The sequence below is a fragment of the Tachyglossus aculeatus genome, chromosome 2 (genome assembly GCF_015852505.1).
Source record: "Tachyglossus aculeatus isolate mTacAcu1 chromosome 2, mTacAcu1.pri, whole genome shotgun sequence".
Lineage (NCBI taxonomy): Eukaryota > Metazoa > Chordata > Mammalia > Monotremata > Tachyglossidae > Tachyglossus > Tachyglossus aculeatus.
The window spans coordinates 65,542,790-65,564,995 of NC_052067.1; the positions used below are offsets into that span (position 1 = coordinate 65,542,790).

The 22,206-nt window shown below is 45.3% G+C and overlaps 1 protein-coding gene across 3 annotated transcripts in view; it reads left to right on the forward strand.

Annotated features, from left to right (window-relative positions):
• The window catches only part of TMEM181 (transmembrane protein 181), a 133,017-nt gene that overhangs the window by 73,166 nt on the left and 37,645 nt on the right, over positions 1–22,206 (forward strand). For all 3 annotated transcript variants that reach the window (XM_038771510.1, XM_038771528.1, XM_038771519.1), the window contains exons 2-5: positions 6,690–6,793; positions 13,684–13,739; positions 18,034–18,124; positions 20,142–20,263. In XM_038771510.1, the coding sequence (XP_038627438.1) occupies positions 6,690–6,793; positions 13,684–13,739; positions 18,034–18,124; positions 20,142–20,263 (373 nt within the window). The remainder of the gene's footprint in view (positions 1–6,689; positions 6,794–13,683; positions 13,740–18,033; positions 18,125–20,141; positions 20,264–22,206) is intronic.

Sequence of the window (22,206 nt, forward strand, 5' to 3'; positions counted from 1 at the left end):
TGAGCGCTTGGGAATTACAAGTTGGCAACGTATAGAAACGGTCCCTGTATAAGACTAGACTGTAGACTTTAGGCTCTAGACTGCAAGCTGGATTGTGGGCGGGAATGTGTCTGTTTATTGTTACATTGTACTCTCCCAAGCCCTTAGTACAGTGCTTTGCACACAGTAAGCACTCCATAAATATGATTGAATGAATGAAAGACTAGTCAAGCAGCTGTCCCTGACTTAGAGAGCAGCATGGCATAGTGGATAGGCACAGGCCTACCAGTTGGATGGTCATGGGTTCTAATCCTGACTCCGCCACGTGTCTGCTATGTGACCTTAGGCAAGTCACTTCACTTTTCTGGGCCTCAGTTACCTCACCTGTAAAATGGGGATTGGGACTGCGAGCCCCACGTGAGACAGGGAACATGTCCAACTCGATTTGCTTGTATCCATTTCAGTGCTTAGTACAGTGCCTGGTACATAGTAAGCACTTAACAAACAACATCTCTGTTATTATTATTAGACCTCATTTCCCCTCTTCTCCCTCCCTTCTGCCTCATCTGTGCACTTGGATCTGTACCCCTTGAACAGTTTGATACTTTACACTTAAATTTCCTCTCTGCTCCCATTTCCATTATGAGAAGCAGCATGGCTCAGTGGAAAGAGCATGGGTTTTGGAGTCAGAGGTCAGGGGTTCAAATCCCTGCTCCACCAATTGTCAGCTGTGTGACTTTGGACAAGTCTTAACTTCTCTGGGCCTCAGTTACCTCATCTGTAAAATGGGGACTAAGACTGTAAGCCCCCATGGGACAACCTGATCACCTTGTAACCTCCCCAGCACTTAGAACAGTGCTTTGCACATAGTAAGCACTTTATAAATGCCATCATTATTATTCCCCCCTCTGTAATTTATTTTAATGTCCATCTTCCCCTCTAGTTTTGTATGCTCCTTTTAAAATGGGATTTGTGAAGCACATATACTGTGTGTCAAGCATTGTTCTAAGTGTGGGGTAGAAACAGATTAATCGGGTCAGACACAGTCCCCATCCCACGTGGGGCTCACAGTGTAGGTGGGAAAATGGGTATTGAATCCCCATTTTACAGTTGAAGAAACTGGCACAGAGAAGTTAAGTGACTTGCCCAAAGTCACACAGCAGATAATGGCTATGTATTGTAGCTTCTCTGTGCCTCAGTTCCCCCATCTTTAAAATGGGGATTCAATACCCCTTTTCCCTCCTACTTAGACTGTGAGGCCCATGTGGGACCTGATTATCTTGTATCTACCCCAATGTTTAGTACACAATAAATGCTTCACAAAACCCATTATGATGACGATGATGAGGCAGAGCTGGGATTAGAACCCAGGTCCTCTGATTCTCTGGCTTCTGCTCTTTCCACTAGACTGTTTCTTGTGGTCAGCGATCCTGTCTACCAACTCTATTATATTGTATTCTCCCAAGCAATTAGTACAGTGTTCTGAGCACAGTAAGCTCTCTGCAAATACTGTTGATTGATTGATTGAATCCCGTCTCAGGTTAGTTTCTTGTTTCTACCCTTCCTGTCTTCCCTTTCTTTGTATTGCTCTGGAAAATTTGAGATCAGAAGTAGTTACATAACTTTTTTTTTCCTTCTTGTGGGACTCACTCAAAATCTCCAGCACTAACCCACATTCATTTGCTTGTGCTCCCTTTATCCTAATGGCAAAAATAAATGAACCATTTATAAAAGTAGTTTAGTTTAAAGTGCATTTTGCAAACACTTCTCCACCCCTCTGGAACGCCCTCCCTCTTCATTTCCAACAGACAGTTCCCTCCCCTCTTTCAAAGTCTTACTGAAGGAACATCTCCTTCAGGAGGCCTTCCCTGATTTAAGCCCTCATTTTCTTTTCTTCTACTCTTTTTTATGTCACCCTGACTTTCTCCCTTTATTCATCCTCCACCCCAGCCCCACAGCACTTACTTATGTGTAATTTATTGATTTCTATTAATGTCAGTCTCCCCCTCTAGACTGTAAGCTCGTTGTGGGAGGGAATGTGTCTGTTGTTATACACTCCCAAGTGCTTAGTACAGTGCTCTGCAAATGGAAAATGTTCAATAAATATGATTGATTGATTGATCCCTGCCCTCCTATCTGACAGCCAGGAAGTGAGCAGAGAAGTATTAATGCTACATTTCAGTTTAGGAAGTCTAAAAAGTATCATAAAAAACCGCAGACAGGAAGACTCAGGAGAGCACTGGAAACATCTGAGCCTCCTGGTCATGGCTTAGGCCATGTGACATTTCTCTTTAATTTCATGGTTAAGTAACAGATGTTTTTTTCAAAAGAATCAATCAATCAGTTGTATTGAGTGCTTAGTGTGTGCAGAGCTCTGTACTAAGTGCTTGGGAGAGTTCAATAGTCATTTGACTCCTAGACAGAATATGTATGTACTTAATAGTAATGATGATTAGGGTATTTAAGTGTTTATTATGTGCCAAACACTGTCCTAAAATAACCAGGTTGGATACAGTATCTGCCTCACCTCGGGTTCACAGTCTAAGTGGTGGGGGAGAAGAGGTATTGAATTTCCATCGAACAGATAAGGAAACTGAGGCCCAGTGAAGTGAATTGTCCGTGGTCACAGAGCCGGAAGTGGCAGAGCCAGGATTATCATCATCATCAATCGTATTTATTGAGCGCTTACTGTGTGCAGAGCACTGTACTAAGCGCTTGGGAAGTACAAGTTGGCAACATATAGAGACGGTCCCTACCCAACAGTGGGCTCACAGTCTAGAAGGGGGAGATAGACAACAAGACATAACAAACGGCATGTCCTCTAATCCCAGGTCCATGCTCTTTCCACTAGGGCTCTCTGCTTCCCATGCTCATATCTAAAGCGCATCTTCCAAAATTCCCTAGAAAGCAAAATCCTAGGGACTTTTTGAAAGAGAAACCAAGAGCCCAGAAGATTCATCTTACAAGGTACCTGGTTGATCATCTCCCCACGGGTCCATCAGATGCGTGGTCTAGTGGTTAGAGCTTGGGCCTGTGAGTCAGAAGGACATGGGTTTTAATCCCGGCTCTGCTGTTTGTCTGCTGACCCTGGGCAAATCACTTTAACTTGACCCAGTGGTCAGCAGGATTTTCGATGTGGGTGTTGGAGTTCTCGAGGATTAAGTTAGAGGGGTGAGAGTTGAGAGGGCCTCAAAATCCCTGAGATGTGGTGTGAGGACAGGAGGGCAGTAGAAGACTGAGCCTTCCTTTCCTCTTCTCTCACTCCCTTCTGCGTCGGCCTGACTTGCTCCGTTTATTTATCGATCCCTTCCAGCCCCACAGCACTTATGGACATCTCACGTAATTTATTTCTTTATATTAATGTCTGTCTTCCCCTCTAGACTGTGAGTTCACTGTGGGCAGGGAACGTGTCTGTTTATTGTTATATTGTACTCACCCAAGCACTTAGTATAGTGCTCTGCTCACGGTAAGTGCTCAATAAATATGATTGACTGACTGACTGAGCCAGCATTAGAAGACGATGGCAACTAGGATGAATGAAGAATGAAGAATAGGTGAGCTTGAAGGGAGCAAGATAATCCAGAAGTGGCATAGTAAATTTCAATCAATCAATCGTATTTATTGAGCGCTTACTGTGTGCAGAGCACTGTACTAAGCGCTTGGGAAGTACAAGTTGGCAACATGTAGAGACATATAGAGACAGTCCCTACCGTACCCTCACAGTCGAAAAGGGGGAGAAATTTACTAGGTAACAGCATGGCCTACTGGTAAGTGCACTGGCTTGAGAGTCAGAGAGCCAGGTTCAAATACCACCTCCACCACTTGCCTGCTGAGTGACCTTGGGCGAGTTACTAAATCAGTCGATCAATGGTATTTACTTATTTTCTTTCAGTGTTTTTATGGTATTTCTTTCATTCATATTTATTGAGAGCTTACTGTGTGCAGAGCACTGTACTAAGCACTTTGTTCATTCATTCATTGTTGTATTTATTGAGTGCTTACTGTGTGCAGAGCACTGTACTAAGCCCTTGGGAAGTATAAGTTGACAACATATAAAGATGGTCCCTTCCCAACAGCGGGCTCACAGTCTAGAAGGGGGAGACAGACAAAAAACCAAAACATATTAACAAAATAAAATAAATGGAATAGTAAATATGTACAACTAAAATAAATAGAGTAATAAATATGTACAAACATATATACAGGTGCTGTGGGGAGGGGAACGAGCTAGGGCAGGTGGGATGGGGGAGGAAGGAGGGGGCTCAGTCTGGGAAGACCTCCTGGAGGAGGTGAGCTCTCAGTAGGGCTTTGAAGGGAGGAAGAGAGCTAGCTTGGTGGATGTGCGGAGGGAGGGCATTCCAGGCCAGGGGGAGGATGTGGGCCGGGGGTCGACGACAGGACAGGTGAGAACGAGGCACAGTGAGGAGGTTAGTGGCAGAGGAGCAGAGGGTGCGGGCTGGACTGTAGAAGGAAAGAAGGGAGGTGAGGTAGGAGGGGGCGAGGTGATGGAGAGCCTTGGAGCCGGGAGTGAGGAGTTTTTGCCTGATGTGTAGGTTGATTGGTAGCCACTGGAGATTTTTGAGGAGGGGAGTAACATGCCCAGAGCATTTCTGCACAAAGATGATCCGGGCAGCAGCGTGAAGTATAGATTGAAGTGGGGAGAGACAGGAGGATGGGAGATCAGAGAGGAGGCTGATGCAGTAATCCAGTCGAGATAGGATGAGAGATGGAACCAGCAGGGTAGCGGTTTGGATGGAGAGGAAAGGATGGGTCTTGGCGATCTTGCGGAGGTGAGACCGGCAGGTTTTGGTGACGGATTGGATGTGAGGGGTGAACGAGAGAGCGGAGTCGAGGGTGACACCAAGTTTGCGGGCTTGTGAGACGGGAAGTATGGTAGTGCTGTCAACAGTGATGGGAAAGTCAGGGAGAGGGCAGGGTTTGGGAGGGAAGATAAGAAGTTCAGTCTTGGACATACTGAGTTTTAGATGGCGGGCAGACATCCAGATGGAGATGTTTGTTATTTGTTACTTATTTGTTAAGCACTTACTATGCACCAGGCACTGTACTAAGTGCTGGGGTAGATACAAGCTAATCAGTTTGGACAAAATTCGTGTCCCACATAGGGCTCACCGTCTTAATCTCCATTTTACAGATGAGGTCACTGAAGCACAGAGAAGTGAAGTCACTTGACCAAGATTACACGGTAAACATGCAGAGGAGCTGGAATTAGTGCCCAGGTCATTTTAGACTGTAAACTCATTGTGGGCAGGGAATATATCTGTTATAGTGTACTCTCCTAAACGCTTAGCACAGTTCTCTGCACACAGTAAGTGCTCAATAAATATGATTGACTCACTTCTGAGTCCCTGGTCTGTGTTCTACCCACTAGGCCACACAGATTTTTAGTATTATTTTCCTTTCCTTTTAAGTCAGGAAGAATGGGAGAAGGTGAGGTCACCTTGGAAAAGGGCCACAGGGGATACAGAAGTGCCTCATTAATGGCAGGTGGCAGGAAAGAGTTGAGTAGGAGGAGCTTTGGGATGAAGGAAAGTTTACTGAACGATAAGGCTGGAGGTTCCGGAGACCACGTCTAAATGAGGTAGTTTGGTGGGAGGATGTTGTCAGGATTGTAGGGGGGATTTGTGTTAGTCCCATTGGGCTGAGGTGTCCAAAGGCATTACTGAGGTTAGGAGGCGTAGCGCCCAGGAAGAGAAAATAAGGATCTGGTCAGCAGAGGATGGTGTAGAAGTGGCAAAGTTAGAGAAGGAGTATGAGCTGGTGAAGGAGACCAGTGAGAATTAGGGAGGATGAGGAGGAGGAAGAAGGGGAGGAGGTGTCAACAAGCAAGACCGCCATGAGCAGATGGGGTATCAGCTGAAGGAATGATGAGGAAAACAGCCAAATCCTTTTTTTCCTGTCCCAAACTGCCCAGAGAGTCACAGACTTTCCTTTTTCAGGGAGTTTCTGTTGTGTATTATCCTGTTGAGTACTGGGTAAGAGGTGTCTAATTTTTGTAATTTTGACATGACCAGAGGCAGTTGAGCTGCAATGTAGGTTTCCTTCGTTGACAAGAATGACTGAGGGGAAGACTGTTTTCATTACTCCTGGATTGACAGGGAGTCCTTTGAGTTGACTTGTGTTCCAGAGATTGCCTCCATTTCTTTTATGTACCAGGAAAAGTTACCCAGTTGTGTAAGACCACCTCCACTAGATTCTGAGGGGCAATTGTCTGTAGCCAAACCACTACCAACAACAATCCCTGCTCCGTCACGTGTCTGCTCTTTGTGTGTCGCTTCTCTTTGCCTCAGTGACTTCATCTGTAAAGTGGGGTTAAGCCCGTGATCCCCGTGTGGACAGGGACCATGTTCAACCTGACTAGCTTGTATCTACCCCAGCACTTAGTCCAGTGCCTGGACCATAGCAAGCGCTTGACAGACACCATTAAAAAAACCCCACAACAATAAGTACACCACATCCCTAATGTTTCAAGATCGGATGGAATAAGTAGCCGGCATCTGCTTATGCATTTGCAGTTCCTTGCTCAGACACAGCTGACTTGAGTTCTCCCCCCCCCAGACAGTAAGCTCATTGTGAACAGGGAATGTGTCCATTATATTGTACTCTCCCAAGCACTTAGTATAGTGCTCTGCACACAGTAAGCACCCAATAAATACAACTGACTACTAATTAGATGCCACTCCTTCTTGCAGGTTGGCCCCCATGCGATTGTACACACTGTCTAAGCGCCACTTCGTCCTCGTCTTTGTCGTCTTCTTCCTCTGTTTTGGCCTGACGGTCTTCATCGGAATTGCAGGTGAGGTATTTCTTAAAATAATATTTTCTTTAACCCCTCTCCGCCCCCCTGTCTCCCCATACTCTTACCTTAACTGCAACACCCTCCCCTTCCCGATTCATTCCTCCTCGATTTCACCGCTGTCTTTGGGGCCTCTGGAGGTTCTGCGTAAATCTGACCATGGACTCCATCTGCCTTTGACAGTTTGCATCCATCACGACATTCGCGAGTTCTGAATTTCAAATGGGGGAGCTGACGTCAGAGCTGAGTCTGATGCTAATTAAGTTGAGATCTGCAGGCAAAGCTACCTCTGTTCGTTCTGCCTGATTTCTATCATACCTGCACGCAAGTCAGAGCTGGGAGAAATATGGGAGCGGAAGGTGCCTAGCAAATCAGATCTCACTGTCTCATTAAGGATGAGGGTTCTAATCCCGTCTCTGCCACTTGTCTGCGGTGTGACCTTAGGCAAGTCACTCATTTCTCTGTGCCTCAGTTCCCTCATCTGTAAAATGGGGATTGAGACTGTAAGCCCCATGTGGGACAGGGACTGTGTCCAACCTGATTGTTATTAAAAGTGGGAGAGAGGAGAGGGGGGCTAACCATCCCGAAGGGTTCGGCTCCCCTGCCTGTGATTGTCGGGTGTCTTTCACCTGGCCTGTCAAGTTCTCCACCTTCTGCAGGGTCAGATGAGGTCAGGATCCAAAGGAAGATCTTGAAGAAACAGGTGTTTGAACTCCACTTGTTATAGATCTCAATCCAAGAGTTAATTGGAACTGTGTTGATCGCAAATCCTCAGATTTGCCAATATGCATAATAATCAATCAATCAGTGATATTTATTGAGCGTTTACTACGTGCAGAGCACTATTCTAAGCTCTTGAAAGAGTGCAATACAACAGAATTAGCAGACATGTTCCCTGCCCAGAACTCGTTTACAGTCTAGAGAAATGAACTTCGTGACAGGTTGGATAATCAATCAATCGTATTTATTGAGCGCTTACTGTGTGCAGAGCACTGTACTAAGCGCTTGGGAAGTACAAGTTGGCAACATATAGAGACAGTCCCTACCCAACAGTGGGCTCACAGTCTAAAAGGGGGAGACAGAGAACAAAACCAAACATACTAACACAATAAAATAAATAGAATAGATATGTACAAGTAAAATAAATAAATAAATAGAGTAATAAATATGTACAAACATATATACATATATACAGGTGCTGTGGGGAAGGGAAGGAGGTAAGATGGGGGGGATGGAGAGGGGGACGAGGGGGAGAGGAGGGAAGGGGCTCAGTCTGGGAAGGCCTCCTGGAGGAGGTGAGCTCTCAGTAGGGCCTTGAAGGGAGGAAGAGAGCTAGCTTGGCGGATGGGCAGAGGGAGGGCATTCCAGGCCCGGGGGAGGACGTGGGCCGGGGGTCGATGGCGGGACAGGCGAGAACGAGTTACGGTGAGGAGATTAGCGGCGGAGGAACGGAGGGTGCGGGCTGGGCTGGAAAAGGAGAGAAGGCAGGTGAGGTAGGAGGGGGCGAGGGGATGGACAGCCTTGAAGCCCAGGGTGAGGAGTTTCTGCCTGATGCGCAGATTGATTGGTAGCCATTGGAGATTTTTGAGGGGAGTAACATGCCCAGAGCGTTTCTGGACAAAGACAATCCGGGCAGCAGCATGAAGTATGGATTGCAGTGGGGAGAGACACGAGGATGGGAGATCAGAGAGAAGGCTGATGCAGTAGTCCAGACGGGGTAGGATGAGAGCTTGAACGAGCAGGGTAGCGGTTTGGATGGAGAAGAAAGGGCGGATCTTGGCAGTGTTGCGGAGCTGAGACCGGCAGGTTTGGGTGACGGCTTGGATGTGAGGGGTGAATGAGAGAGCGGAGTCAAGGATGACACCAAGGTTGCGGGCTTGTGAGACGGGAAGGATGGTAGTGCCGTCAACAGAGATGGGAAAGTCAGGGAGAGGGCAGAGTTTGGGAGGGAAGACAAGGAGTTCAGTCTTGGACATGTTTAGTTTTAGGTGGCGGGCAGACATCCAGATGGAGATGTCCTGAAGGCAGGAGGAGATGCGAGCCTGGAGAGAAGGGGAGAGAGCAGGGGCAGAGATGTAGATCTGGGTGTCATCAGCGTAGAGATGATAGTTGAAGCCGTGGGAGCGAATGAGGTCACCAAGGGAGTGCGTGTAGATCGAGAACAGAAGGGGACCAAGCACTGAACCTTGGGGAACCCCCACAGTAAGGGGATGGGAGGGGGAGGAGGAGCCTGCAAAAGAGACTGAGAATGAACGACCGGAGAGATAAGAGGAGAACCAGGAGAGGACGGAGTCTGTGAAGCCAAGGTCAGATAGCGTGTTGAGGAGAAGGGGGTGGTCCACAGTGTCGAAGGCAGCTGAGAGGTCGAGGAGGATTAGGACGGTGTATGAGCCGTTGGATTTGGCAAGCAGGAGGTCATTGGTGACCTTTGAGAGGGCAGTTTCTGTGGAATGTAGGGGACGGAAGCCAGACTGGAGGGGGTCGAGGAGAGAGTTGGTGCTGAGGAATTCGAGGCAGCGCGTGTAGACAACTCGTTCAAGGAGTTGGATAAGGGAATGGCACTTGCTCAGGTGTAGCCTGGGTTCAGTCACCCCAGTGTGGGCACCTTGCAAATATACTGATTGATCAGTGCTATTTGCTGATCAATCAGTGGTATGTGTTTAGCAGCGGAGAAGCAGCGTATCCCGGGGGAAAGAGCCCGAGCCTGGAAGTCAGAGAACCTGGGTTCTAATCCCAGCTCTATTGTGTGACCTTGGGCAAGTTACTTCACTTTTTTCTGTCTCGGTGACTTCATCTGAAAAATGGGGATTAAGACTGGGAGCCCTCTGTGGGACATGGACTGTGTCTGACCTGATTAGTTTGTCTCTACCCCAGCGCTTAGTTCAGTGTTTGGCACATAGTAAATAAGCGCTTAACAAATACCATTAAAAAAAATTGAGCACTGACTATATACAGAGGCCTCTCCTGATTAGGACTTCATTTCCTCTTCTCCCACTCAGACACATGGGGCTCAGTCGCAATCCCCCTTTTACAGATGAGATACCTGGAGTACTGAGAAGTTAAGTGACTTGCCCAAAGTCACACAGCAGACAAGTAGTAGAACTGGGATTAGAACCCAGGTCCTTCTGATTCCCGGGCCTGTGCTCTATCCACTAGGTCATGCTGCTTCCCCATAAATGTACTAAGCACTTGAAAGAGGACAATATAACAGAGCTGGTAGACACATTCCTTGGCCACAAGGACGCCACATTGAAGACCACCAGGATGGGGAAATAGCTTTCCTTCCCAATAAGATCCTTTGACTTGAAGAGTCTGCCCAATTGAAAATTTGAGTACTTGCCCTTGGAGAGTGGATAAGGCAATTGATCTATAATTATGACAATAACAAACATGTAGGCTTTTGAAATGTGCCTTTATTTTCCCTAAAAGTTTCCCCTTGAAAATAAGAAAGGGGTACATTTATTGCTACTTTTCTTTACCTTTAAACAAAGAAAATCTTAAACATAAATGTAATTTTTCAAGGCCACCGCTGAAGCCCTTTCTGCTCGCTTAGTTATTGTAACAGCTACCTATACATAATATGCTATTTTTCTAGTCTTGACTGTCTTTTCCGCCAGAAATAGGTTTGAATTACATTTCGTCTTTTGACCGTTTGACCATTTACCTTTTCAAAGCAAAATAGCCTTTTCTGTTAATGTGGGTTTCCCAGCAATGTTAGCTTCATTGTGAGGCCTCAATTGAATGGAAAAGAAAATATGACTTAGTGCCCCATTGCAAGATTTCATCATTCCTATACAATTTTAGCACAATATCTGCATTAAATGAAGGTGTGTAATGCCTTCCTCAGCTCCCTTAAGTCTGAGGACAATCTGAGGAGCAGCAGAGCTTTTTGGGTTTTTTTTTTAAATGGTATGTGCTTAAGTATTTACTATGTGTCAGGCATGGTACTAAGCCCCAGTAATGGGGCCCCCACATGGGGGTCAAAGTATTAATCCTTATTTTAAAGATGAGATAACTGAGGCACAGAGAAGTGAAATGACTTGCCCAAGGCCACACCAAAGACAAGTGTCAGAGCTGTGATTAGAACCCAGGTCTTTCTGACTCCCAGGCATGTACTCTATCCACTAGACCACGCTGCTTCTCAAGTATTCTGTTGACTGTTCAGCATTGATACTGGCAATCAATCAGTGGTATTTACTGAGTGTCTACTAAATACCAAGCTCTGTAGTCAGAGCTTGGGAGAGTAGAATAGACATGAGAAGTTGTCTGCCCTCCAGAGGCTTATCCCTGCCTCCTACAAAAAGCCAATCCACTCAGTTGAACACAAAGTCCTCTGAAATCCTTCTGTCTGATGGCAACCTCCTCACCTGCTTTCTCTTCCAAATACTCCCTCCCCATAAATCTGTCCTGTCCTGCCCTCCCATTGTTTGACCCCCCCCCCCCACCAATTTTCTAAAGTCATCTTGCTCCATCAAATCTCCATACCCAAACTTCCTTCCCGTGATGACCAAATTGACGCTGTCCACACGATCCTCTCTACTGAACTCAACTCACTCGCTCTCCTATCCCTTCATCGATCTTGTGCCACTAAGCCACAGCCCCGGTTCACCTCCTCAGTCTGCTTCCTTCTCTTTTGTGCCTGAACCGCAGGGCACTGATGGCGGAAATCTAGATATCAGAATGATGCCGTCCGTCTCATATTCAACCTAGCCTGCTTTTACTCTGCCCTTTCCTCTGCCTGACAATATTGCTTCTCCATCCTTATTGACACCCATACCCGACTGCTCTCATCAGTTTTTTCAGATGTGTAACTCCCTCCTCAAGCTCCCTGTCCCCCTGCCTTCCCCATCTATTGCCCCTAATGACTTGGCCACGTACTTTATTGAGAAAATTGAAAACATCAATTGTGATCTCCCTAAACTCTGCCTTGCTTCTCTCCAGTCCCTTCCGTCTTTCCCAGGAGTTTCTCAAGAGGCTCTTACCTTCTCTAAAATCTACTCCCTCCATAGGTGCCTCTCTCCCCATATCTTCACATCTTATCAAAACAGTTTTCCCCTCCCTTCTTCCGTCCAGGACTGCCATCTTTGACCGTTTACTCTCCAGTGGCTTCTTCCCCCCTACTTTCAAACATGCTCATGTCTCCCCTACCCTTTGACCCTCCAGTTATCTCCTTGTCTCCCTCCTACCGTTCCTCCCCAAACTCCTTGAGCGAGTTGTCTAAACCTGCTGCCTCCACTTCATCTCCTCTGGTTTTCTCCTTGACCCCGTTTAATTTGGCTGCCACTCCCTTCTCTTCACAGAAATTGCCCTCTTAAAGGCTCCCAGTGATCTTCTTGTCATGTCCAATGGCCTCTACTCCATCCTAATCCTCCCCGACCTCTCAACTGACTTCTCCACAGTCGACCACCCACTTCTCCTGGCAGCGTTATCCAACCATGGCTTGCCCAAAGTGACACTGACACTGTCCTCTCCTGGTTCTCCTCTTATCTCTCTGACCACTCAGTTTCAATCTTTTTCGTGGGCTTCTCCTCTGCCTCCCACCCCCTTGAACTGTGGGAGCCCCTCAAGGCTCAATTCTATTCTATTCTCCATCTACACCCATTCCCTTGGGGAATTAATGGCTTTAACTACCATCACTATGCAGATGATTCCCAAATCTACATCTCCAGCCCTGATAATAATAATAATAATAATAATGATAATCATTATCGTATTTGTGAAGCGATTCTTCTGCAGTCTTGCATTTCCTCCTGCCTTCAAGACATCTCTCCTTGAATGTCCTGCCAACACCTTAAACTTAACATGCCCTAAACAGAACTAATCGTCCCACCCAAACCTAGCCCTCTCCTCCCCGCAACTTTCCCTTTACTGTAGACAGTACCACCAACCTCCTTGTCTCTTAAGTACTTAATCTTGGCGTTATCCTCAACTCAGCACTCTCATTCAACCCACATATTCAGTGTGTCGCTAAATCTTGTTGGTTCAACCTTCACAACATAGCTAAAATCCGCCCTTTCTTCTCTATCCAAACTGCTACCACATTAATCTGAACACTTATCCTATCCCTCCTTGATTACTACATCAGCCTCCTTGCTGACCTCCTTGTCTCCTGGCTCTTCCCACTCCAGTTAATGCTTCACTCTGCTGCTTGGATTGTTTTTCCTAAAAAAAATAGTTGTCAAGGTTTTCCCATTCCTCAGGAACCTCCAGGGGTTGCCCATTCACCACCACATCAAACAGATACTCCTTACAGTTGGCTTTAAAGCACTCACTTCACCCGCTCCTGTCTTACCTCTCTGATTTCCTACTAGAACCCTTAGCTCATCTGATGCCAACCTCCTCATTGTACGTTAATCTCTTCTATCTTGCTGCTGACCCCTCACCCACATCCAGCTTCTCTATAGAGCAACACTTTCCCCACCTTCAAAACTTTTTAAAAATCAAATCTCCGCCAAGAGGCCTGCCCTGACTCAGCTCTCATTTCCCCTACTCCCTCTCCTTTCTGTGTCACCCTTGCACTTGGATTTGTACCCTTTATTCACCCCACCTTCAGCCCCAAAGCACTTTATATACATATTGGTAATATCTGTCTCCCCAACTACACTGTAAGCTCCTTGTGGCCCGGAACATGTCCACCAACTATATTATTTTGTACTCTCCCAAGCAGTCAGTACAGTGCTCTGCACACTGTCATCAGTCAATAATCATGATTGATTAATTGTTTGATTTTTTAAAGGGATTCAGTCCCCCTTCCCCTCCCCCAACTCCCAGGCATCATTTCTTTTTATTTTCATCTTTGAGTCTTAGTTAAGATTTTGGCTAATCAAAATGAATTCTGTTTTAAGTAACCTGGTTTTGTTTTCTTCCCTTCCCTTTTTTGTTGCATTTAGGTCCTAAAGCAATCCAGTGTGTTGGGGTGGAATCTCCGTCCAATAGCAGCTTGAAGGTAAGGCAACAGAGCGGGATGTTAGTATGGCCCTCTCTGGGTGTTCGAAGCGATAGTTTGATCGTCATGGTAACTGAGGATGGTAAAGTGTGGGTAGATCTTGAGCTGTGCTATGATTTTTCATTATGCTACTCATTTCTTATTCCTGTGAAGGAAACTCACTCTGAATTATGGTTACTGTGTAATAGATAATCTCATTCAGAGCAGAACAAGACCATAATTTCCTCCACAGTTTTTGTAACACCTGAAGGAATATATTTGCCCTTCAGTGGAGGGAGATTCATTCACAGATGGTTTAGTTAACAACACTCTGCTTCCCCACAGGGTCAAGAGCGGGTGATCAAAATTTTTACTTATACACACTGGATAGGTTCCCGGTACAATTTCCTGCATCTTGGAATCATGGTGTTATTTTGACTAGGATCGCGAAAGCAGCCATTTTTTATACTGATACCTGGCACCAGTGAAGACTACTTGTCAGTCAGAATGTCTTGAATGAGTGCCTACTGTGTGCTTTGTGAAATGGGTTTTTTTTCCCATTCGGAATGTCAAACATAAAATTTTATTTTGAAAACTAAGTTTAGTGTGCATAGCTCTGACACTAGTACAGAGAGCTCAGGTTTACTAGCTAGTTTACTCCCCCACTCCCTCCCCCCACACCTCTTTTGCAAAGTAATTTGATGTGAGGAATAATAATAATGAAATTCTAATTATTATTACTGTATTTGTTCAGCGCTTAGTTTGTGTCAGGCACAGTCCTTGCCCCAAATTAATCAGGTTGGACACAGTCCCTATCCCACCTGGGACTCACATTCTTAGCAGGAGGAAGAACAGGTATTGAATTTCCATTTTACAGTTGAGGAAATTGAGGCACAGAGAAGTTAAATGACTTGCCCAAGGTCACCCAGCAGGCAAGTGGCAGAGCCAGCTAGGTACTCTGACTCCCAAGCCCATGCTCTATCCACTAGGTCAGACTGCTTCTCCAGTGGATCAGTCAGTCAAATTTATTGAGCGCTTACTGTGTACAGAACACTGTATTAAGAGCTTGGGAGAGACAGGAGAAGGAAAAACATGTACTTATATATCACATTATGAAAGTTTCCTTCTCTGCCCTCTTGGGAGCCCAGGACAATAGAAACTTCTTGAGGAATATGATAGAAATTTTAACTGCACATATATTCATGTGTACCTTGAAACTGTCTGAGACTCCTGTATTTAAAGGAAGCTTTATTTAAACAGCAGCATTTTCTGGGAAGGGATTTTATTCCCTGTAAAATAATTTTATGTTGAATCTGCGTAGGAGTTGGATGCCTGCCTGATTTATGAAACTGCAGGGTCCCTTAACCCGACAGACACTGGTCGGGGGGCAGAAAGGCCCACTATGGTATTTTCAGACCCACAGAATGCAAGAGACTCTCCTCCTCTAGACTGTAAGCTCATTGTGGACAGGGAACGTGTCTTCCAACGCTGTTATATTGTCCACTCCCAAGTGCTTAGTACAGTGCTCTGCACACAGGAAGCGCTCAAGAAATACCATCTACTGATTGATGTAGTCTTACTGTCAGCAGCATCTCCTTTGAATTGAAGGACAATGCTACAAAGTTCACTAGATGGTGATATTAAACTTTGAAGGAGAAGCAGGGTGCCTTACTGGAAAGAGCATAGACCTGGGTGTCAGGAGGACCTGGGTTCTAATCCTCGTTTCGCCATTTGTCTCTTGTGTCCACTTGTCACTTAACTTCTCTGTGCCTCAGTTCCCTCATCTGTAAAATGGGGTTTAATGGGGCCCATTGACCGTTTCCAACTGATTAGCTTGTAGCTTCCCCAGGACTTATTTCAGTGCCTGGCACATAGTAAGCATTTAACAGAAGCCATTTAAAATAAGAAAAGGACAAAAGGACAAAATACATTTCTTTTATAGGAAATAAAGTCAGACATCAGTCTCTGGTTCCTGGGCAAATCCAAGGGCATGGACAGTCTGTCACTTAATAATGATGATGATGATAATAAGAGTAATATTTAGTAAGTGCTTACTGTGTCCCAAGCATGGTATTGAGTGTTGGGATACACACAAAATAATCATCAGACACTGTCATTGTCCCACATGGGGCTCACAGTCTACATGGAAGAGAGAACAGGAATTTAATCCCCTTCTATAGGCGAGGACACTGAGGTAGTTAAGTTGAGAAGCAGTGTGGCTCAGTGGAAAGAGCCCGGGCTTTGAAGTCAGAGGTCATGGGTTCAAATCCCAACTCTGCCACTTAGCTGTGTGACTTTGGGCAAGTCACTTAACTTCTCTGGGCCTCAGTTACCTCATCTGTAAAATGGGGATTAAGACTGTGAGCCCCCCCGTGGGACAACCTGATCACCTTGTAACTTCCCCAGCACTTAGAACAGTGCTTTGCACATAGTAAGTGCTTAACAAATGCCATCATCATTATTATTATTAAGTGACTTGCCCAAAGTCATGCAGCGGGCAAGTAGCAGAACTGGGTTTAGAACCCAAGTCCTCTGACTGCCAGGCCCGTGCTTTTTTTCTCCAGACAGTCCCAAATTTTTTTTTATGATATTTGTTAAGTGCTATGTGTCAAGCACTGTTCTAAGCACTGGAGTAGGTCCAAAATCAGACACAGTCCCTGTCCACAAGGGTCTCATAGTCTAAGTAGGTGGGATAACAGGTACTGAATCCCCATTTTGCAGTTGAGGAAACTGAGCCACATAGATAAGTGGTGGAGCCAGGATTAGAACCCAGGTTAGCACTTAGTATAGTGCTTGGCACATAGTAAATGCCTAGCAAATGCCATTAAAAAAATCAAATAAAGGTCCTCTGGATCCCAGGCTCAGACTTTATTATTAGACCAGCTGCTTATTGGTAAAAGCCACCCAGCTTTTCCAATTCAGTTAGCAAGCTGGGTAAAGCCCCTGTGGAATCTGGTTTGACTATGCTAAATATATGCCTACCAGTTTGGGACCACAGGTAATAATAATAATTAATAATAATTATCGTATTTGTTAAGTGCTTACTATGTGCCAAGCACTGCTCTAAGCACTGGGTTAGATTCAAGTTGATCAGGTTGGACACAGTCCCTGTCCCGCAAAGGGCTCACAGCCTTAACCCCCGTTTTACAGATGAGGTAACTGAGGCCCAGAGAAGTGAAGTGACTTTCCCAGAATCATACAGCAGACATGTGGCAGAACCAGGATTAGAACCCATGCCCTTCGGACCCCCAGGCCTGTGCTCTATCCACTAAGCCTCGCTGCTTCTCCGGGTGCGTAGGATATTGAGAATAGTAACATCAAGTATATGGTACTTTCGAAAGCTCTCACATTGAAGATGAGAGGACACTGATTCATGCTGGGAAACGTTGAGCGTACCTGGACCTATGGTTACTCTGGAGTCCTGGTGGCTTTGCATTTCCACTGTGCCTTCCACGGATCCAAAGTGCACACCTTCGGAAGAACTGTATTGTTGATGTTACCAATCTCTGAATCCTATTGTTGTTCCAACCTGGGTAAAGAGATTAGAGCCAAACATGATTAAAAAGACAAGCAGGAAAGCCCATCGAGGAAATAATCTTCATGACTGTTACAGTATTGCGAGATTTATTAAGCAGTTACTGTGTGCCAAACATTGTGCGAAGCACTGGAGCAGATATAAGCAAACCAAACAAGGTATCTCTTCCACATGGGATCCACAGGCTAAAGGGGAGGTAGAGAAGGTATCTTATCCCAATTTGAAAGGAGGAAACTGAGACTCAGAGAGGTTACGTGACTTGCCCTGGGTCATGTGACTTTGAGCATCCCATATTGATTTCATGTAGGGAAATCTTAGCCTCTTTATACATTTGCTTGATAAATACCATGCTAATACCATAATGGATGAACAAGCCGTTATGAAAATTATTTGTTTGATGTGTTTTCCTGTTTGTCCTTTTAATCATATTTGTCTTTCATCTCTTAACTATATTTTCCCTTTCCCTTTTTTTCTCTCCCCGTGGATTTCACATTTTCTCTTTCTCTCCCACCCCTCGACTTAAGGCTTAAAGGAGCCACATAATCAGCGGCTTTGCTATGGGAAGCAAAATTGGTAGTTTTCTTGTCAGGTCTCCAGCACTATCAGAAATAGGTACATAATTTAATTCATGCTGATGAGGAAGACTGTGTGTTTGAAAGTCTCAGAAAAGCGATAGCTGAAACCTTTCTTTGCCAAATGCCAGCCCTGCATGTTAAGTAGATTTGTTCATTTGAATCAGAGAAATGCTGCATGATTTTTTTCTTTCTTCCCCCCTTTCAGATACAACCATTTCACTTACGATCACAATCCCTATCTACCTACAATCAGCAACTGTGGTTGACTTGTGTTGTTCAGCTTGATCTATCGGATGGTAAGGAGTCTGGCTTCTTGGGGTTTTTTTTTCTTCCTAAAAATATCCATTTGATTGCTCTAGGGATGTAAAGAGGGAACATTTTTCATTGGGGGATGTCTTGAGAAGCAGCATTGCTTAGTGGAAAGAGCACGGGCTTGGGAGTCAAAGGACGTGAGTTCTAATTCTGACTCTGCCACTTGTCAGTTGTGTGACTTTGGGCAAGTCACTTAACTTCTCTGTGCCTCAGTTACCTCATCTGTAAAATGGGGGTTAAGACTGTGAGCCCCACATGGGACAACCTGATAACCTTTTTCTATCCCAGCGCTTAGAACAGTTCCTGGCACATAGTAAGTGCTTGACAAATACCATTTTTTTGGTGTGTGTGTGTGTGGGGGGGGCAATTTCACTGTCCATGGAATACTTTCTTCTTCTAAAAATATATATATACTTGTGTTCTGACTGTAGGGATTTAGCGGGGAAAAAATTACATTGGAGAACATGTTTGTGTAATTTCCCTGTCCGTGAAACACTTTCTTGTTCCTGAGATGGTAGATGTTGGGGGATACTTGAGCCTCAGGTGATGAGGGAATGGTAGCCACCGGCTCTGAGGGTTCCTTTTCTATTTTAGTGGTCTTTGTTAAGTGCTTACTATCAGTCAATAGTATTCATTGAGTTCTTACTATGTGCAGAACATTGAACTAAGCACTAGGGTAGATACAGATAATTGGTTTGAAGCCAGTCCCTGCCCCACATAGGGCTGATAGTCAATCCCACTGGACAGATGAAATAACTGAGGCATAGACAAGTGAAGTGACTTGCTCTGAGTCACAGAGTAGACAAGCGGCAGATCCGGAATTGAACTCCAGGTCCTCTGTCTTCCAGGCCCAGGCTCTTTCCATCATGCTTCTCGATTTCTGTTCCTTAATTTGTGTGTCTTTTGTTGTGGGAGTGCAGATGGTAATTAGTACCAAAGGACTCGTTAGAGTGGGAATAAAGAAGGCTGTCACCCAAGTGAAGTCTTTTGTAACCTGATATGATTCCCCTCCCCTAGACCTTGCAGCTTTGGGGAACAACAACCTCTTACCTCTCCCTAAGGGAGGGGAAGCCCCAGGGCTACATTCCCCTGGTATTATTGAGCACCTAGTCTGTGCAGAATACTGTACTAGTCCCTAGAGAAAGCACAATAAAAGTAAAAGACATTGTTTGTGTCCTCAGGGATCCTCTGTTGAGCTTTGTTCTCTGCACTGAGGGGAATTACAAAGGAGAACAGCAAACTCCGTGTCTGTCCTCATGGAGATTTTGATATGGGGTGGGGTGGGGAAAGAGACCAGATTAACCCAAATGTACAGTAGGCAAGTGAGCCGAAATTGTAAATGATTAAACTGAAATTCAGGATATCTAGGTGTAAGTGACAGAAGCCTATCTACAGAAGTGAACAAGGGCTGAAGGGGTGGGAGGACTGACCAGAATTCTGTCAGGTGGGATGAACCTGGAAAGGCCTTGTAGAAAAGGATGGAGGCTCACAAGAAAATGGTACTGTACAGAGGAATGATAGAGTAGTCTATATGGGGGCAGTGGTGGCAGAAGCAATTCCAGATGTTAGCAGTGCCACAGTGGCTGAACAGGCAAAGGTGGTGAAACCAGCCCTGGCAACTTTTGGAATAGGGCTTTGAGGAAGGCATTGGAAATAAAAATTTCCTTGCTTTTGTGAATAGTAGAGCCTGGAGTAGAAAGAGACTTGGACACTGGGAGACCAGCAAGCTGACCATAGTGGTTAGTGGACTTGGATTAGAGCAGCGGCTGTGTAAATGGAGAGGTTGTGTTGGTTGATTATGGTGTTTAAGTACAAACTATGTGAAAGTTTAAATCAAGACCCCAAGATCTTGAGCAAGAGGCCTGGGAAGGAGAGTGGAACCAGTGGCATTGACGAGGGAAGGGGAAGAGCCCGGGAGAAAAGTCGATGGGCTCAGGGTCGGCATTGGTGTCTGGCAGTTTGTAGTTTACCCCTCTTTCCCGGTCCTCTTCTCTCTTACAGAAACCATTATCCGAACAAACTTTCTCATGACGGTCAAAGTAGACGGCGTGATGCAAGACGGGAGCAGGACATTTGTCAATAACAAAGTTCATAATCGGACAAGGACCTTTAATTGTGCAGGGGTTGGTGATTTTTAAATATCTGTGGATTGTAGATCGTGCTGCATTTTTCTAAAATGGTTTCTTATGAGGAGCCCATTAAGTAAGCGGGTGGGATCTTTTATGTATGATGAGCAGCATTGCAATAGCAGTCGAGAAAGGAAAACAGATGAGAAAGGGGAACTGGTTTTTAATGCTAACTCATAGTAAAATATGAGAACAAAGACCAAACTAGATGTGCTTTCTCGTAGGAGGTTCATGGCATTGTCTATAAGCCGGTTTGTTTCATACACTGAGCCACCCTGCCTGCCCTGAACAGCTACCTGAACTACACAGTGATTTTTTTCCTATGCCTCTGTGACTTATTCTTGCCCTTCCTTGCACTCCCTCTAGACTCTAAGCTTTTTGTGGGCAGGGAATGTGTCTGTTTATTGTTCTATTGTAATAATAATAATAATTATGGTATTTGTTAAGCGCTTACTATGTGCTAAGCACTGTACTCTCCCAAGGGCTTAGTGCAGTGCTTTGCACACAGCAAGCACTCAATAAATACAATTGAATGAATGAATGAATGAATACCCCACCCCACCCTCCTTGTGACCTGTAGAACATCTTTGCCCGAGGGACAAGTTTGAACAGTTAGCACCATAACAGTGCCTGGCACATAGTAAGTGCCTAACAAATATCATTATTATTGTTGTTATTATTATTATTATTATCATTATTATTGCTTGATAGGGCTGGAGCAGAGAGGGAAGGGCTGGAAGAAGGGGAACAGAGCTGGGGGAGGAGAAGTGGACACAGAACAGTCTTTGTGGGAAGTCACCCCCTCGTCCTCCCTGCTCTCCATAAACTTCAGGGAGCTGGGATTTTGGCATTCTTTACCTGTGAACCATGTTCTGTAAACCGTGGCAGGCGTTGAAGGAGAGGCCAAACCATTCTCAATATTTAAAGCAGCCTTTCAGATAGGTAAAAAAAATCCCCTCTACATAATAATAATAATAATAATAATTATTATTATTATTATTATGGTACTTGTTAAGTGTTTACTAAATGCTAGACACTGTACTAAGTGCTAGGGTGGATACAAGCAAATCGGGTTGGACACAGTCCCTGTCCCACGTGGAGCTCACAATCTCAATCCCCATTTTACAGATGAGCTAACCGAGGGACAGAGAAGTGAAGTGGCTCACACAAGGTCACACAGCTGACAAGTGGCGAAGCCGGGGATTAGAACCCATGACCTACTTCGTCCCCCACTCTGGTCCTACCCCTTCGCTTTGACGGGCTGTGAGAAAATTTGCACCGTTGTTGTCATCATCAATGGCATTTATTGAATGCTTACTATGTGCAGAGCTCTGTACTAAGCGCTTGGGAGAGTACAATACAGCAGAAATGGCAGACACAGTCCCTGCCCACAACAAGCTTACAGAGGCAGTGAGCATATATTCCATCTCCCACTCCCTTATAACTTGCTCCCTTCTGGCCACATTTGGTGGGCTGGAAGAGGTTACCAAGAATTGTTTTCGAGTCACAGAGCCCACCTTGGCACTGCCAAGGAACAGTGAGGGAGCTGTGAAGGAACATGAGGGAACAGTGGCTGACAGTGAGAGTACTTAACCTGTTGTCATTCTGACTCCCTTTGTCCCATTCCCTCTCTCTGACCTCCAGCTTCCCTCTACTTTAACCCTATCTTTGTGGATTCATCTCTGTTTCCCTAGAAACAGGAGCTGAAACAACAAAAATGCTTAAAAAGGTTAAATAGTTTCTGATGCTATCAGAAGTCCCTGGACTCTTGAGGCTCAGCCATCCCGAGGTGATTAATGGCCCTAGTCTTACCTCTTAGGAGGACAAGACTTTCTTTAGCCTGGCCAAAATTTGGGTGGGTTATGGTTTGGGAATATGATCTTTCTGACAGGCTCCTGCAGCTGTCTGATTTCCGGATTCACTGTCTTCCGTTTCTTCAC